Source organism: Erpetoichthys calabaricus, chromosome 16, assembly GCF_900747795.2.
Source record: "Erpetoichthys calabaricus chromosome 16, fErpCal1.3, whole genome shotgun sequence".
NCBI lineage: Eukaryota > Metazoa > Chordata > Cladistia > Polypteriformes > Polypteridae > Erpetoichthys > Erpetoichthys calabaricus.
In genome coordinates, this window is record NC_041409.2 from 20,997,285 (window position 1) to 21,014,945 (window position 17,661).

At 33.9% G+C, this 17,661-nt stretch overlaps 1 protein-coding gene across 2 annotated transcripts in view; it reads right to left on the reverse strand.

The window, feature by feature from the left end:
- cdin1 (CDAN1 interacting nuclease 1) overlaps positions 1 to 15,822 on the reverse strand; it is a 280,193-nt gene extending 264,371 nt beyond the window's left edge. Inside the window, exon 1 of one of the 2 annotated variants that reach the window (XM_028821661.2) lies at positions 15,188 to 15,821. In XM_028821661.2, coding sequence (XP_028677494.1) covers positions 15,188 to 15,288 — 101 coding nt within the window. In that variant the 5' untranslated portion in view covers positions 15,289 to 15,821. Of the gene's footprint in view, positions 1 to 15,187 lie in introns of both variants that reach the window. The other variant, XM_028821662.2, reaches the window with a different exon arrangement.
- Between the last annotated feature and the right edge of the window lie 1,839 nt (positions 15,823 to 17,661).

Here is a 17,661-nt window from a genome sequence, read left to right on the forward strand (position 1 = left end):
ATATGTGCATGAGTCTATAATATGATTCATTCACAATTCATTATGAGTTAGCTTTTGTCTGCTACTGTGATTGATTCTAGCTCACTTTGACCAAATGATGAAAGAGAAGGGTTCAGAAAAAGGATGGGTGAATAAAATTGATTACAGAAAGACCTAAACCTAAAAATAAAATGACCAAGGCCAGAACTTATTTTTTTTTATACTTTAGAATGGCGGTCAATTCAGATTTTAGTTCACAGATTATTATCATGATCCTTAAAATATAGGAAAAGATGGCTCAAACTGTAGACAGACTGTCACATGGTCTTATGGACATTTAACTATTACTCTATACAGTAATATTAACAGTAACACACCTCCAGTGTACTGTGTGCTTAGATAAGCAGTAGACAACCCAAACATAAAATTTGTCATTACTTATACTTTAACACCTCTGCAGGAGAAATAGTATAAAAAAGCATTATTACTATAAAAATAAAATTTACTTTAAATAAAAAAAGGGCTACTATTAGCACTTTAGACTCTTTACTACAATCATTACACATCACATATTAATCACCAGTAAACTTACTAAATAGTCTAAAAATTTTGTAGAGCATTGGTCTGACATCTTCAAATTTAAAAGTTGACAATGTACTGCTGGAACAAGTAATAAACACCCTGTCCTCTGCTCAGTCTAGCAAAGAACTTCTTATGTGGCACCAGTGATAATAAATTGAACTGTAAGCTTATAATCCAAGCTGCATAAATCATTACGTAAGTGCTGACCTAGTGAATAGTGAATCTTTAAGGATAATCTATACAAATTTTAAATATCTATCTAATGTATATTTCTTTGCAAATTATTTGTGAATTCAGACATCACTAGTAAAATATTACAGAAACTTTAAGTGAAACACTACATTTAGATGTGAATGAAACAACATGAAACAAGCATCTCCATACAAAGAAAACAAAAGCCAAGGAATTCAAGACAATTAATTTGCAGTTTTCGTTTTTCAAATTTAAAAAAACAGATGATTGTTACTTCTTCAATATAGAAATTACTTTTACAATAAATACAATATGTAATGTGCTATGGGAATCATAAAATGTATTACAGTAGGTTGTGCATTTCATTTCTGCAAATATGCAATTACAATAACATACACATTTTAACTTCATTTATGTCATTGTGTTGAATTTAAATTTTCAAATTGACATTCTATGAAAAAAAAAGATGCTTTATGTCCAAAAACATTTCATACACTGTAGTTAAAATAAACATTTCAAAATAAAACTACTGCCATATTTAATGCAGAAATTACATCGGCACATTAAGAACTGACACATACCTCAAAATATTTTGATGCTATTTAAATCATAATACTGCTACATGAATTAAAACTTAATTCTGTCAAATTAGGCAATAAGTTTTAAGGAAAAAATGAATAATTCAGCTTTTGGAAAATGTGAAGTTTAATGGCTAACAAGGCCTCTTGTTACTGTTCCAAAAATGATAAATGTAGGTCTGACACCAGGTCAGAAATTTAATTTTTTTTTTTTTTTTCAGATAACTTGGCATACACAAGTTACTTTATTTTTCCAAAATAAATATAATACATGAAGGTGACTGTTGGCAAACTATCTTCCTTTAGCCAACTGGCAACTGAAAGTGAAAGAGATATAAAGGAAATTTATACATGAAACAGCCATTACACCCTTAAATGATTCCAAAGCATTTTCCATCCTACGCCTTAAGATTACATACTTCATTGAAACATGCTGTGCCACTTCTTCCACGCAAGCAATAAATGGTAGGAATGGCTAAACCTGTCCCCGGTTCTATTTTGATTTATTTCTCTTAAAATCATTAGAAACTAATCTTTACACAATTCATTTCAATCAGAGCAAACTTAACTACAAAGGAACCAACCAATGTACCTGCTACTTTATATTACAAAAAACACACACACACACATCTGATTAGCGTATACCTTTAAACACTGGTTTCTCATTTGAACTAATAACTCTATATGTGCATAATTTTCATTTACTGTTTTACTTCTTTATCCAACCATACGTCTCACAAGTTATGAAACGTTAGAACCTATCAAATTGACCTCTCTCTTATATATTACAAAAGTCTTAAAAGTTGATAACTTGGTAACAATAACAGAGCTCAATATGTACAAGTCACTCAACAATTCAAAATTCAGTTAATAATATATGCATGGTACTTTTACTCAAGACCCTAAATTGGCCCTATATGAGTGATGGTGGGTGAGTGCATTACGTGTACAGTTAAGTGCGCTGCCGCCCTGTGCATAGTTAGTTCCCACCCTGCCCCAGGTTCTGTTGGGATATGCACTGGCTCCACAAATAACTGCAGGAGTAAAGTACCAGGTGTACATGTGTACCTTATACAGTATTTTTTTATAATATCTCTCTATTTTATATATATAAAAACACACACTATATACAGTGATTGCATCATCTGTTTTATTTACTATTTGTATCTAATATTTGCTATGGTTATTATACTACAGTCAATCTATGGTAGATAAACAAATGCCATTGTACTATCACATAACAATAAATGTGTAAATTAATAGGCACAGGTACCTGTCACATATATATACACATTATAAACAACAAGACCCCTCTGTCTATTAAACTTTTGCAGATTCAGATATCAAATTGGGTGGCTCATCCTCTTCCCCACAAAAATCACTCTAGATTAAGACTATCCTTCTCCACCAATCCTTTGACCCACCTTATCATCTAGCTGATTAGTCACCATCAAGCTGTACTGAAAGCCTTTATACTGTTTATAATCTTTAGTTGCAGTCAGAGTATCAGTTTTTTTCAGTCTTATACATACCTTCAAATAAACAAAAAACACATAATAAAAGCATTCTTTAAGCCAACACACTGTTAACAGAATGTGTTGTTAACACTCATTAATAGTATTACTAGTGAGAATTTTTTTACTATTACTTTCTCGATGACGTGGGACAGCAAAAACCTATCCTGACAGAAACTAGTATAAGGCAGGAGCCAGCCTTGTACATAGCAATAATTAATAATTCATAACTGGAACCAACTGCATTCATTTCATGTGTGGGTGTGTAGCTCCAGTACTGGATTATCAACTAAAAGGATATCAGTTTAACTTCAAAAATTGCCTATGTTATCCACAGGAAAGTATTTACTCCTAAAGTGACACAAATCTCAAAATACTGAAATAAATGTGGTAAACAAGATTGTGATTTGTAAGTGAATTTGAATAAAAACTATTAACAAAATAAATGCAAGTTAATATATAAATTTACAGCAAATCATTGTGAACAAAGGATTTACTGACACAGTAAAATGATCTAAAAAAAATGTAAAAATGTAATTCGTTCAAAACATAGAATTTAATGAAAAGAAAATCAATAATTATTTAAATATTTAAGTTTCAAGCAAATGTATACTACAGTCAAAAAGTAATGATCAGAAAGTATGCCCTTTTTCTTTCAAAGACATGGAAAAATCATTCTGAATTTACAAAAAAAAAAAAGAAAAAAGTATTGTCACTAATTAGAAAGCAATATTTAGGACCTAATTGAAATATGTGTGCTTGTGAACTACTGTAATTCTACTTTCATATCAACTTCTATAACCATCAATTAATGCCTCAAACTATTTACTTACATCACTGATATTTTCATACTGTTTATGCTTTCTGACAATTTAGAGATTTTTATTGTATTATTATAATTTATTTTGGATACACCTTTGACCAAAACAACCTACAAAGCAAGTTATAATACAGGAATGATTAGAAGTGCAAGCATCAAAAGCAACAGAGAAAAAATGGAGGGAACAGATCTACTACTACTACTACTATATCATTATACCTGCAACAGTGTTAGAATATTAAATAAGAATAAAATATTAGATGACAGTTTTCTGATTCGGATATATTTAAGTACATACAGAATTTAACTCTTAGTTAAAATGGTTAGCCATTATAGTACTGTATATCTATTACTAAATTACTAAATGACAGCTAAGCAAGGACAGTTTACAAATGAAGAAGTAATTTAGATGTGGAACTGAAGACTGTATTCAAAAAAGTCACATTACACATTTAACCTTAGGTTTTCATTATCTTGTAATCAACCAAATTCTTTGCTATTTTGAAGAACACCTTAAAATGATGACTGCTATGAAAGCTGTGTAACAGAAACATAAATCAATGGAAATATTCTAGAGGAAGATTACACAGCAACTAACTTTTTCATTTAACTATAAACAAAAGGTAGACAGATTGTGTAAATTCCACTTTTAATAAATGTGTTTCAAACAGTTTTGCTTTGTTAAGAGTACTTTAATCATTCAGCCTCTTACAGTATAATTCAGAAGTAAGAGGAAGGAACGGAATATGGTACAGACCTGCACAGACCTGCACCTTCTCCCAACACCAGTAGCTAAAAATAGATACACTTTACTCACCCCAGCTAAACTGTACTTAAAATGACAATTTGGTAATTATGAGGTGAGGCTTGCCTTGGACATGTTCTCTATCAGTGGCTAAATCACCTGTATTACATCACTATGGATGCAGGAAAGATGGGCTCATATGATATAACTGACAACAACCTAAATATTGTACCATCTAATCCTCAAAAAAGACCCACGCAATATCCAATTACCTACATTACTACATATTTCATATGTTTCAAGTCTGTAGAAGGTCATCAACAAAGCGAATACACACTCTCCACCCCCAAAAATGAACTGAATCTAAGCTGTGAACCATAAATATACAGCAAATGGACCCTTCTATATCAGAAAATAAGACCAATAATTATATATTAGGAACAAATCTCAGTGATCAATATAATGTGAACAGATGAAGTATTTCTTAACTTCAAGCAAATGATCATTCTATTGAAAATTCATCAAAGTTCATCAAAAGACAAAGCATTTATCACAAACACAAAATGTCTACCACCATGCAACTAGAATGCTGCATCCATATTCTGCATTTAGCTTCAAGGTAAAAAAATTTAAAAAGTCTCAAAATAAAAGGAACAAAAGTTCACTTACATATGTACAGATGTTTTTTTGATAAGACATCCTTAACTTAAAGCAAGACACTGCATGTTATTCATCTAAGCTTTTTATAGCTCTCTTGTGCTATCATTAATACATCACATTTTTTTTTCCAAAAGCAAATTTGCCTCCAAATGATCAATAGAGCATTTATTTCAGCATTTAACTAAAACAGTACATTTTTTATTTCACTAACTCATTTATAAAACTATTTTTCCCCAAGACCAATAATGTCTTCAAACTTTGAAAAGCTACATTCAAATTCCACAGAGCATGGGCAAATTATAAGTAGAGCAGTACTTAGTTTAAGACAGCTGTCTTTTGTAACCTGATCTTAGGTGAACATTAAATTTACTTTTGCTTTCCATAATTATTCACAATATACTGTGAAATATAACTGTATGACAATTGAAAAAAATGCCTCTCACAAAACATTTTGAAGTGTGTTAAATTCATTCATAAGAGCAGGGAGAGTCTGGGATATCTAAACAATGGCACTACTTTTTTATTTTAGATTTGTTACACATGTATTCTTAACAATGAAAAACTCTTTTTACTAATTTAATGTAGTGCCATTGTAGTAAAAACATAATCACTTTTGATGACAGAAAAATAATCTTAAAAAGAAAAAAAATAAATAAATGTCCCCTGAACCAGTTATCCTACATTTCAAAAAGTGTGCAGCTATTAAACAGTTAGCAAATGTGTTAAATCCTATTTTTTGGGCCAGAAAAAGTGAAACAGTATTGTAAAATGTTCATAAAATGCTCAGTACTTGATACAAGAATCAGCTATACTATTATTCAAGGTTTGTTATTTTAGAATAAGCAGAAATGATTATTTTAATAACCCTGAAGAGGAGTGATTTTAGTGTCAAACAAGTTTAATATTATCATAAATTGTTTAGTATAAGTGGCGTACAATGCTACATGGGCAGGACACACTCACTCTCACAGTAAATTGGATTGAAATGGTACAATCCATAGTTGGAAGGGTAGACATCAGAAAGCATTAACATATATGACAAAGGCACAAGAGAGCAAAGAAACATACTGTATATACAGTAGCTTAATTTCTTTATATCTTATTCTTAAACAATGTAACAATTGATCCTTTTCTGTTATTCGCAGAAAAGTAACACCACTACCTGAAACCTAACTAAGTAATATTTACCCCACACCTTTATTAAAAAAAAAAAACATTAATAGCTTTGCCTCATTTAGAATGCCAAATTCTAATTACTTAAGCACAATTCACAATCTAAAGACCACATCTGCATAAAAAGATATTTTCATGCTATTGTATATATGAGCATTACACCACTATTAAATGCTGTTTATTGGATTCAGTGTTCAACTACAAATGACAGCTTTGTATACAAATATTAATCCTATTACTGTTATACAAGAGTAACAAATTAAGGTTAAACTTTTTTTTCCTTCATCGACATCCTAAAATATAATCAAAAAACTTTCAACAATCCTGGATATTCAATCAACAAAACTAAAACTCTACTTATTTCCCACATTTCATATAGTGAAAAACAAAATAAATCAATGGAAACAGCTGTACTCTGTATATTTAGAAGCTTAAAAATGCCAATTAATTGCTTTCTGCATTTTAGTAAGGTTTTAAATTTAACTGCATATTTTAATGATTGCCCTGAACCATTAATTTATGGTTAAGTGTAAATAACTAAACAACAACAATTATAATCTTTACATATGACATATCAAGACAGAAATTTATTAATTACATGAAATGTGTTCACTTTAACAATGAAATTTATTTAAATAGCTGAACAAAGCACCTAAAATACAGAAAACAAATTACTTTGGCATTAACTGTTTATAAAACCCTAGGATGAAAAATAAACGACTAGAGAATGTATTACATATATTTGTTCACTGACATTTTAGTTAACTTAGCTGGCCACAGCCTATGGCAGCTGTGCACTGTGACGTGTTTTGAACAAAAAACAGCTCAGATATGTTAAATGGAATCTGCAATTTAACAACTTTAAACTAATTGCTTCCCTAGAAATTAACATTAATTGACTTCCCTGTTATAAGAAAAACATAATTTACTATTATAAGTAACTACACTGATATAAACACAGCAGAATTTATTAAGTGTGCTATTAATGTTTCTTCTTTTGTAAATATTCTATAAATTATAAAAGAGACTGGAAATGAAACAATTGCATCAATCAGAATAAAAAATATACTAAGCACATATTCAAAAAGCTAAACTGTATGTAGTCTAAAAGAAACAAAAAGAACAAAACATCTGTATTTTATAAAAGGGTTATACTCAACTTATACAACAATTCGTACGTTTAAATCTGAAATCATCTACAGTAAGGAGAGTAACCAAAGCATAGTAATAAACACACTTTTACTGAAAACTATTTCAACCTGTATGCCATTTTTCAATAAAGTTATGAAAAAATATAATCTACCTTAATCAGTTACAGAAAAGTAACTTTTTATAATAAAGAAATTCAAAAGAGTCTATACACAATAAAGAGATGTTTTATAGACTGAACATTTCAAAACATGAGCAAGCACTGTATATAAAAAGGAGCAGCAGCAAGATAAAATTTTATTTAAATATAGTATATCTAAATAAGTGTGGACAATCATGAAAGTGTACAACACAAACTACCAGTAGACAAAAATACTTTTTTATTCTTTGTCATATGATGATTGAATATTATTACTATTATAAAAATAATCTGAATAATTCTCCTGAAAAGGAGAGTTAAAGCAAAATGTGGTTAAAATAGAATAGAATCTTCCATTACAGGTGAGCTGGTATACTTACAATTCAGGTGCATTTAACAAGTTACAAATTTACACAGATTAAAATTTTCACTGGCCTATGATTTACGATTGTAGTGATTTCTGGAACCTACCTGTAATATTACACATGAAAAAAATTAATTCATATGAATTAAAAATATAGAAAAAAGTACAGTATTCAATATAAATTATTTTTTTACTTTAAGAAATAGTGAAATATTGCAAGACTTCACTAATATTGTGCTAATTAAATGATTATACAGTAAACTGTAAATCAGAAAATGCAGCTTGTGCTGAAAAGATCATCACTCAAACACCTGCAAAGTAAAGAATTAACATATTTGCTACTCATTATAAGAGAATACTGAGAATTTAAAATCACATTTATATCAACAATTAAGAAGCATTTTTTAACTCCTCAGCTAAAAGAAAAAAAAATTAAAATCTTCCTAACAAATGAAGGTTTGCTAATGAACAGTGTATGTACACATATAATGTCTTTCAAAGTGTGTGTGTGTGTATTATATATATATATATATATATATATATATATATATATACACACACACACACACTTTGTCAATATCTGACATTGTCTGAAAATACTAGAACAGCTTACACTAGTTTTACTTTCTGCATTAACACCCAAAATTAACACCAAGATCAAATGAATAATTTTGCAGTGGTAACCAATTATACATAGTTACAACATTACCATTAAAAACAAAGTAACTCTTGCCAGCTAATCATCATATCAATAGCAAATGCCACAGCAGAAAGCCATGAGTTTATTCAACTGATCATGGTAGATAAACCCCAAATAACAGAGAAATTAACAAATGCTTGACATTTGCTCAACATCCATTATTCTGACACTACTTCTGAATTTCAAAGCCTGAGAGCATGCTTAATCAACATTCATATTCCCCAGTGAGTCACAGGCACCATATTGTGCCCCGCCTAAGCACTGATGAAAACTGCACATTAGCCATTTCCAAAATGTTCTGGGACTACGCACTGGGGCACTTGCTATCTCTTACTCCAGCTCTCGCTCTTTCCTTTTAAACACTTCCAAGACAAAAGCATCTGCCAGTTTTTTTTCCCCCCACTCAAGGGATGTATGCAAAATGAACCGAATTCAGTTTTAAAGAGAAAGTAATCATTACATCCAAATTCATTCATAGGGCAGCAAAAGGCCAAAGAGGCCTCTCATGGGACAAAAACTTGAGGGAATTTAACCTTCCAACACTGGGAGCCACACGAATCTTAAGAGTCGACAATTTCCAATTCAAATGTCCAGTACTGCAAGAATCATGTCAGATCCTGCAGTCCTAGATGAACGCATTCTGTTTTCATTGTTGCCACAGCAGACACTAGACAGGAGGCTACTGGTAGGAAGGAGGTGCAATATTTGCATGTTATTCAATTGTGAAAGGGTAAAAGTGACAGCACTGTGTCGAATTCTTTTCCCTTTAGAACTCAAACTCTGTAGGAAAGGCATAGCTGACAGATGACTCCCCAACATCTGTGTTACGTGAGCTTCACAGTTGAGAAACCTCAGATCACTGTCATACGCACAAATAAACAGATGACCAATATTCAGCTGAACTGGAACACTGACAGTTTTCCATTATTTTAAATTTTGCAACAGCAGATTTAAGAGAGAAAAATAAAAACAAAAAATTGGAACTTTAATTAGAGCCATGATATCCATATAGCCCAAAATGAAAGGTTTAAACTAGATAAGATGGCTAAATATATTCTAAGCAATGTATACTTAAAGGTTGCATGAAAAATGATTAAAGTATGGCTGAAAAAAAACAATGAATAAAACTGGTTAGCTTAGCTTAAAGGATCCACAGAATCTGTATGAATGACGCTTTGTAACATTATTTCTAAATACGGTTTGACTGGATAGTGGTAAATAAAATTCATAAAAGCATGTTGGAGGCATTTTTAAGGGGATATTAAAAAGGTAAATGCATGGTTCTGGCTATGACAGTGTAGTTAATTTAAAAGAGGCAGAAAGAAGTTTTGCATTGCTGCTGCCCTTGCGGCATCTGACCTTAAGGGCAAGTGACTTTGAGGTCTCTGGAGTTCTACTCTACTAACAGGCACATGGTATAAACTGGATCTTTTGAATATACACTACTACTCACTATACATTTGTTTTAGGCCTTTGATTGTGCATTTGAATATGTACTGTACATGGTATAAGGCTGTGCCTGTTTCATTCACATAGGGTTGACGCTTTTAAGGCTTGATTTTACTTAAATTAAAAATAATCATTTGTTCTTCCCCGACTTAGCATTTACTTTTATATAACTTTTTATTTAATACAATTATGCATTGTTTACCTAATGTGCTGAAACATAATTACATTTCCAGACCAGCTTAAAATATCTAATGCGCAAAACATCCTGTACAATATGAAACTTTTAAGGTCTAGTAAATCTTGCTGAATTCCTCACTGCCATCATCAAGTAGCAGAAGGCGGCATTAATTTTACTGGTGCATGAAAAGTAGCTTTTTCTTCTTACTGTTATTACACTGGGCTACATAATCTAAGAAGTTGCTAGAAAGATAAATCTATGGCAGTACCAAAGACAGAATATGAATTCCAGATACATTATATGGCAATACATCAACCCCCCACCCCAAAAAAAAATGCAGCAGCAAAGAGCCAAAAATTACTGACATTATAAAACCATGTTTCATCTGCCTGAAAAACAATCATTTAGACTTATAAATGAACAGTCAATATATCATATATCATTTTATCCGACAAATGTATTGCTACATTGATACAAAAGTACAGAGTTCAAAATATAGTCCAATAGTTTTGTAAAAATAAATGTTTAATTTGCTTTACAAAAACCATTTGGTCTTGATTAAAATAATAAAGAATTTGTAGAACAGGAAGAATACTAGCATACACAATGTCTTGCAGACCATTTAAAAAATCATTGTATCCTTTCATTTAGCTACACCATGGCCATGTGTCTGTTGCAGGGTAGCTGCTAAAACACTTCAGGAAATGGCAGTTAGTGTTTTGAAACTGATTTTTCTTTCATTAAGTCTACTCAAGCAGATATTAAAGATGCATTTAATATAGTAGGAAATGGTCGGTGGGCACCACCAACTGTGACAGACCAGTTACTGATGAGCTACTGTCGGCCAGCCCTCTCAGCAGGATTCTATGTCTAAGGCTGCTGAAGGACAGTGATAGCTTCCCTTGTGTGTAAGCTCTATTCATCTCCAATGTATTTACTAAATCACAGGCTCCTGTGCAGAAACTCAGTGCTTCAGCGCATGCTAGCAAATGATGGATGGCCTAGTCAATCCGTTATGTCTTGAAAGCGTGATTTCCTGCCATTCCAATCACTAAACCTCTGGAGTCCCCAGAGCTGATCGGACACGGAGAATATATTTTGCAGACCCTGAAAACAGACCAGCAGTTCTCGCTGTTAGAATCCTAAAACAGAATTATTTTGGTGTGTTTCTATCAGCCCATGAATATAACACAAACAAAATTTCAAGGTTCTCACTTTAAGTGCCTGTCCTTGCAAATGCCAAAAACGATACTTATCATAAAGAAAAAAAGCTTAATTTGGAAGTATGTGCAATATGCATACTATCACGTTTAAACATACTGCATGTTTTAAGGAAATGATTAAAAGTACAGCAAAACAGGACAGGCAGTATATCATGCACTGTATTACCAGTTAAACTTAAGCACCTGCATTTGATTGAAGTAAATTCAAGATTTTGAGACTGAGGTAGGACACTAAACTGCTGTGTGATAACAGAATTACTAAGTGTGATTATAAACTAAACGATAACACCAAGCACATATGTCACTGCTAGAAAACAAGATTTCAAAGAGATGTATTCGAGATCTGAAAAACAGAAGTTGCTAATATATATCCTTGAAGTTGCAGGATATATTTTAGCTTTATTGGTCATGGAATCCACTAGTGTTATGTCTACTGAACAAATGGGAGCTTATTTATCAGTTCCTCCTTATATTTTGTTAAGAGCTTCCTACTGTAGTGAACCCTATCCAGATTTTGTCAGAAATTGTAAATGATGTTCACGTCTGGGCTGTGGGATACCCAGAGCAAAAGCTACAGCTCGTTTTTTTGTTTCCATAATGATGTCATGGTGCAAGCCTGCAAGGTGGCTTTATCATCTGGTGAAAGTGTAAAAACACTCAAAATCCTGACCTCGTTCATTTGGACGAAAGGTAACCTCTACAAACAGCACACACAACCTACCTGGAAAGGGGTCTCTCTTTGAAAAGCCTTTCCCAAGGTTTCTTCCATTTTTCCCTACTAGGTTTTTTTTGGGAGTTTTTCCTTGTCTTCCTAGAGAGTCAAGGCTAGGGGGCTGTCAAGAGGCAGGGCCTGTTAAAGCCCACTGTGGCACATACTGTGTGATTTTGGGCTATACAAAAATAAATTGTATTGTACAAACACATATTCCATTAAGATATCTTTTAATGACACCCAGAATAAGAAATTGAGCAACATGTTGAAGTGGGCCCATCTTCATAATTTGAAAAGCCATGTGTATTATGGCCTGAATAGTTTTATAAAATACACTCCAAAATGTTTCATAAACCACTAGCCAATATAACAACACACAATGCAGCACATAAACAGAACAATAACATCAACAGGACTGAGCAGCAAAAGCAGCAACATGTCACAAACACACAAACTTACATAAACACACACACGCAAATATGTATAGCACGGATAAATACTGAGAATCTGCAAAAACTTTCCAAATATAAAATGGCCTAATTGATTCATGAGGATTCTGTTTTAAAAATTCACATTAACCAGCTACAGAAAGGAATTACCGTGTGACTTCAATAAAGAATTCCACATTAATCATTTTTCACAATGAAAAGTCACAAACAAATTACCCACCCATTAATCCATTTCTAGCCTCCTTATGCAGTTCACGATCTCTGGAGCATGTGCCTATCCTAGCAGCTTTGGGCACCAGGAAGGAGCCAACTCTGGACCTAGCACCAGTCTTCCTTCATACAGCACCAATTAATCTAACAAATACTTTATTGGAAAAGTGGGGTATTAAGAAAAGCAACGACAGACAGAACAAGAGAACATGCAAATTCTGGACAGATACAGTCAGGCAAGCATTCAAATCCAGAATTCTGGAGATTTGAGGCAGCTGCACATTACAGATTGTATAATGTGAACACTGTTTTCAGGCATCACCACTGCATTCTTAATTAAAGACATTAAATGAATGAATTACCATAAGCCACCCTAATTCAGATAGTTGCATCAAATATTTGAAATATTAAAATGTGCGCTTCAGTTATATGTTTACAGTCTAAATATTCTCGATTGTAACTAAATTTGTCCATAGAGATCCACAGAGTAAAGGACCAAAAATAACATCATGTTCATAATCACTGGCCATGAAACAGTCTAAAACAACACTCTACATTCTTATGTTTGAAATTTGACATTTTTACCCTTCAGTGAGTGGCTTTTAGATAGATAGATCCACCAGTAAAGAATCAAATATTAGAAATATTTCTGATTAACAACCTCAAAATGGCATAAAATTAAACTCCATATAACTACATTACCAATTCTCATTTTTTAGAAATTTGAGGAAAAAGATTTACTTTGACCCCTTGTATTCAATTAGGGGAGGAACTCCTGGGGTCGGCTGATGTGACAAGCACTACTTCAAGTCCTTCTGATCATTTCTGCTGAAGACCCCAATTGGTTTACTCTTTATCACAAGGGTGTCATTTCCTACACAAAATATGGTTCAACAATGGCCTAAAAAATTAGGCGTTCATGAGTATATGGGGGGCACAAAAAGCTTGATTTCTTGCATAATTAAACACTGAGATGAACCTCATGATATATCATATGTGGGGGGTTTCTTGTATCAATGAGTCAGGAAGGGCAGGACAAAAAAAAATAATAACTGAAGAGATTTCAAAGCATTCATAAGTAATTCTTTTGAATACAAAAACATATTTCCAAGAAAAAAAAAAAGTTCACACAGTGGCTAATCTTTTAAACTGGCTGTTTTGTTTCAGTTTAAGGAGTCTACTATAACACTTAGCAGTAACTTACAATATACTAATTTGTCAATCATTTACAGACATGGTCAGCATATATACGAATGTGCCAGGCAAAAAGTGGCAAAGTTTAAACTTCAGGCTAGAAAGACAATTGTCTCCAGAGGTGGTTCAGCAGCACTAACTTTACTATAACTGAAGTTCACTTTCTTTACATACCATAAGCCTTAAAACAGATTATCAAACAAGCAAACAAATAAAAATTCCTGTGTTAATAATACTGGCTATGATGGCATCTACAGATGGCTAGAAAATACAATTAACATTAATGGCACCAGTAATACATTATTTTTTTGTTCTTTATTTAGCCTTACAGTATACAATTTCTTGTATTAGGAATTTGTTAGTTTTTGCATACCCCTTGGGGCAGACATTGTACAGCGCCCCTGGAGCAATTACAGCTTAAGGGCCCAGCAGGGTAGGATCTCTTTCGGCAGTGACGGGGATTCGAACCGGCAACGTTCGGGATACCGGCGCAAGATTCTTAGCCTCAGAGCCACCACTCCGCCCCAAATTGTTCATTAAACAAAAAAATAGTGAATTTCAGAACAATTACTTAAAAAGATGGTCTCATCCTTGAAAACAATTCGAACAAAATCATCTGATAGGCACCTGAATGAAAATTAATGACAATGTCGTAAGAGTTAGAGTAATTTGCTAGCATAAACAAGATCATAAAAATATGTATTTTGTTATAATAATATAGTATTTCTTTCAACTTTTGAAATATTATGAGCTAACAATTCATCAATAGCACAATTTCATTTCCACACAAGCCTGCAAAAAAGCTCCGTATTTTATGGAATAGATATAATTTTTCAGTCACCCGCTGCCAACCAGATTCAGATTGCGTTATCTTTAAATGCCGGAATTACATTTCAGAATTAAAACCAATAACGTATTCCAGGTTAGTCAAGTCGTTCACTGCGCTGGGATTTGGCGTGCAATTTGTGTCCTGGAAAAAAGTTTCTGAAGCACGTACTGGAGCTCCCTCTACACACAATGCGCATCAAAGTCAAAGCCAACAAACCTTTACGACGGGATGCTAAACAGATCCTGGCGTTGCTCGGCTATCAAATGTATTAGCATTTGGGCAGCTTACCCACAGGCCTGGACAGGACAGGACCCTCGACTCAGTCGGTCGCTTCCGATTCAGTCTTACCTGGGAAACTTTTCCTTTAACATCTTCATGCACTGTCTTGTTGGTCTGAGGTGCTCTATAAATTTGGCAATTTCTTTATAATCTACCCGACGCAATTTCATTTCGGCTTTCTAATATCTGAAACCGGAAAATAAATATTATAAAGCAAGTGCAGGCTAAGCGTGGTAGTGAAACTACGAGTGTAATACTTGTTCAGCTTGGATTTTTCAAGCACGGTTAACACTAACGCATTTCCTCTTCGATTACATATGGTTATGGAGAGAAAAACTGTCAAAGCCACATTAGTCTAGTTGTTAATAGACTTTATTCCACAAAGAAGCTGCAAAGGCGCTGTTTCTTTAGGATTTTCTCCCTCCCACTCGGCGGCTTCACTCCTTCCTGTTTACATAGGCCTATTCACAGGCTACAGTCCAGCACATGCAAGTTTTTTGTTCGCCTTTGCATCATCGACAGGCACAGTAAGTGAAACGCGACGTTTAGAATTTAGCATAGCAGTTAATCGCACGTAAACTGCGTAATGTCATTAGACTCATAGGTCTAGACGGAAAGCACGCTAAGAATGATAGTATTAATAGAGCCACGTTACATCTTCCCGCGGTCAAGTTGAAGCACCCCATGACAACAATAACAACATTCCTGATTTGATGAGCATGGCCGGATTTTAACATGAAGCGTAGCGATTGGTGCAGATGGGCGCGAGCAGGCGCAGTGCTTGGAGATGCCGGAAGTGAATTGTGCTTTGGTTAGTGTAACTGTTGTGCACTGCAGCCCTTCGAGAGAGGCGGATTTATACAAGTAAATTATGTTGCAGAGCTCAGTAATTAAACATTATATAACTACTCTGGCGAGCTGTTACAGCTAGTGCCATATTTTAAATATACAGGATTTCTGTTAAAGTTGCAATCGTATAGTGCTGTGTATTGCAAAATGTATACGTTTAACCTTGCTCTTGCTTCAATGTTCTTAATTTGTCAGTCAAAAAATAAGTTAATTAAACAATGGTTTTCTCATAGGACACAAAGAAATTGCGTCTGTCGTGAATTTACTTGAAAAACATAGACAATGTTTAAACATTTGTTTTAGGTCAACGTGAGCGCAAACTCTTTATTTTGGCTTTATTTCTGTCATATGTTAACAAGTAAAACAGAACTATTTTTCGCGCAGATTCTATTTGTATATGTTGAAACAAAGAGACGGTGAGGATACCATTTACACTTGCTAAAAGACTGCTAGGTAATTCTGTCAAAATCCTTATCGATCAGTAAAGCAATTTAAGCCCTATTCTGAAAGGCAACATCTCTTACACGGGTTAATGCAGACTATTTAAAAGAAGAAACGGTGAACTCTTGTAAAATAAGGTCGTGTTAACTGTACAATACATTATGTTGCCGAGCTAAACAATTAAATATTTTAAATTACTCTGATGAAAAATCATATTAAATTTTCATGTGTATTGAATGTCATCTGCAAAAGAACGACATGCTTTTGCGGTACAGGGATATTTTCAAATTATGGGCACTTTTTGTTATGCAAAGCAAGTTAAAATGTTGAGCTCATAAATCACTAAGTTTTGTGTGTGTGTGTATCCAGCACCTTACGTGAAAATATATGATGCACCATTCAACATGTCTTGACGGTAAGCTTTTTGGGGTTCCCCACTATTGCCATTCTATCTGGCATCTCCAAAAAACTTCTCCATCGTCCACAAAACTCCGCTACTAGGATAATTACCTGTTCTAAGTCCACTGAACATTTCACACCTCACCTAACTCTACTGGCTCCCAGTCTGCTACCAAAAACAATACAAGATACTGCTCTTAACATTTAAAGCTCTCCACAGTGCTCCTCCCTCCCTACCTCATTGACCACCAACAGACTTGCACACCCTCTAGCTCCCTCAGATCCTCATTTGCAGATCTCTGTACCACACATTAAACTCTGTTCTATGGGAGCTAGAGTATTCTCTCATAGTGCCCCTCAACTCTGGCATTCTCTTCCCTCTCACATCCATCAACTGGGCTCAATAACCCAATTCAAGACTATTCTCAAAACATCTTTTCAAACTGGCATATCAACTATGATCTTACTACTGTTAAATCCAGTTGTTTTTACGTTTGCTACTTGGTGGATTTTTTAGGAGGACCAGGCCGCTCATGGACCCCATGATCATCGGAGGTGACTGTGTGCAGAGGGTGCAGACCTATAAATACCTGGGAGTGCAGCTGGATGATAAATTGGACTGGACTGCCAATACTGATGCTATGTGTAAGAAAGGACAGAGCTGACTATACTTCCTAAGAAGGCTAGTGTCCTTCAACATCTGCAATAAGATGCTGCAGATGTTCTATCAGACGGTTGTGGCGAGTGAAGAGGGACGCCTCACGCCTGGACAAACTGGTGAGGAAGGCAGGCTCTATTGTAGGCATGGAGCTGGACAGTTCGACATCCGTGGCAGAGCGACGGGCGCTGAGCAG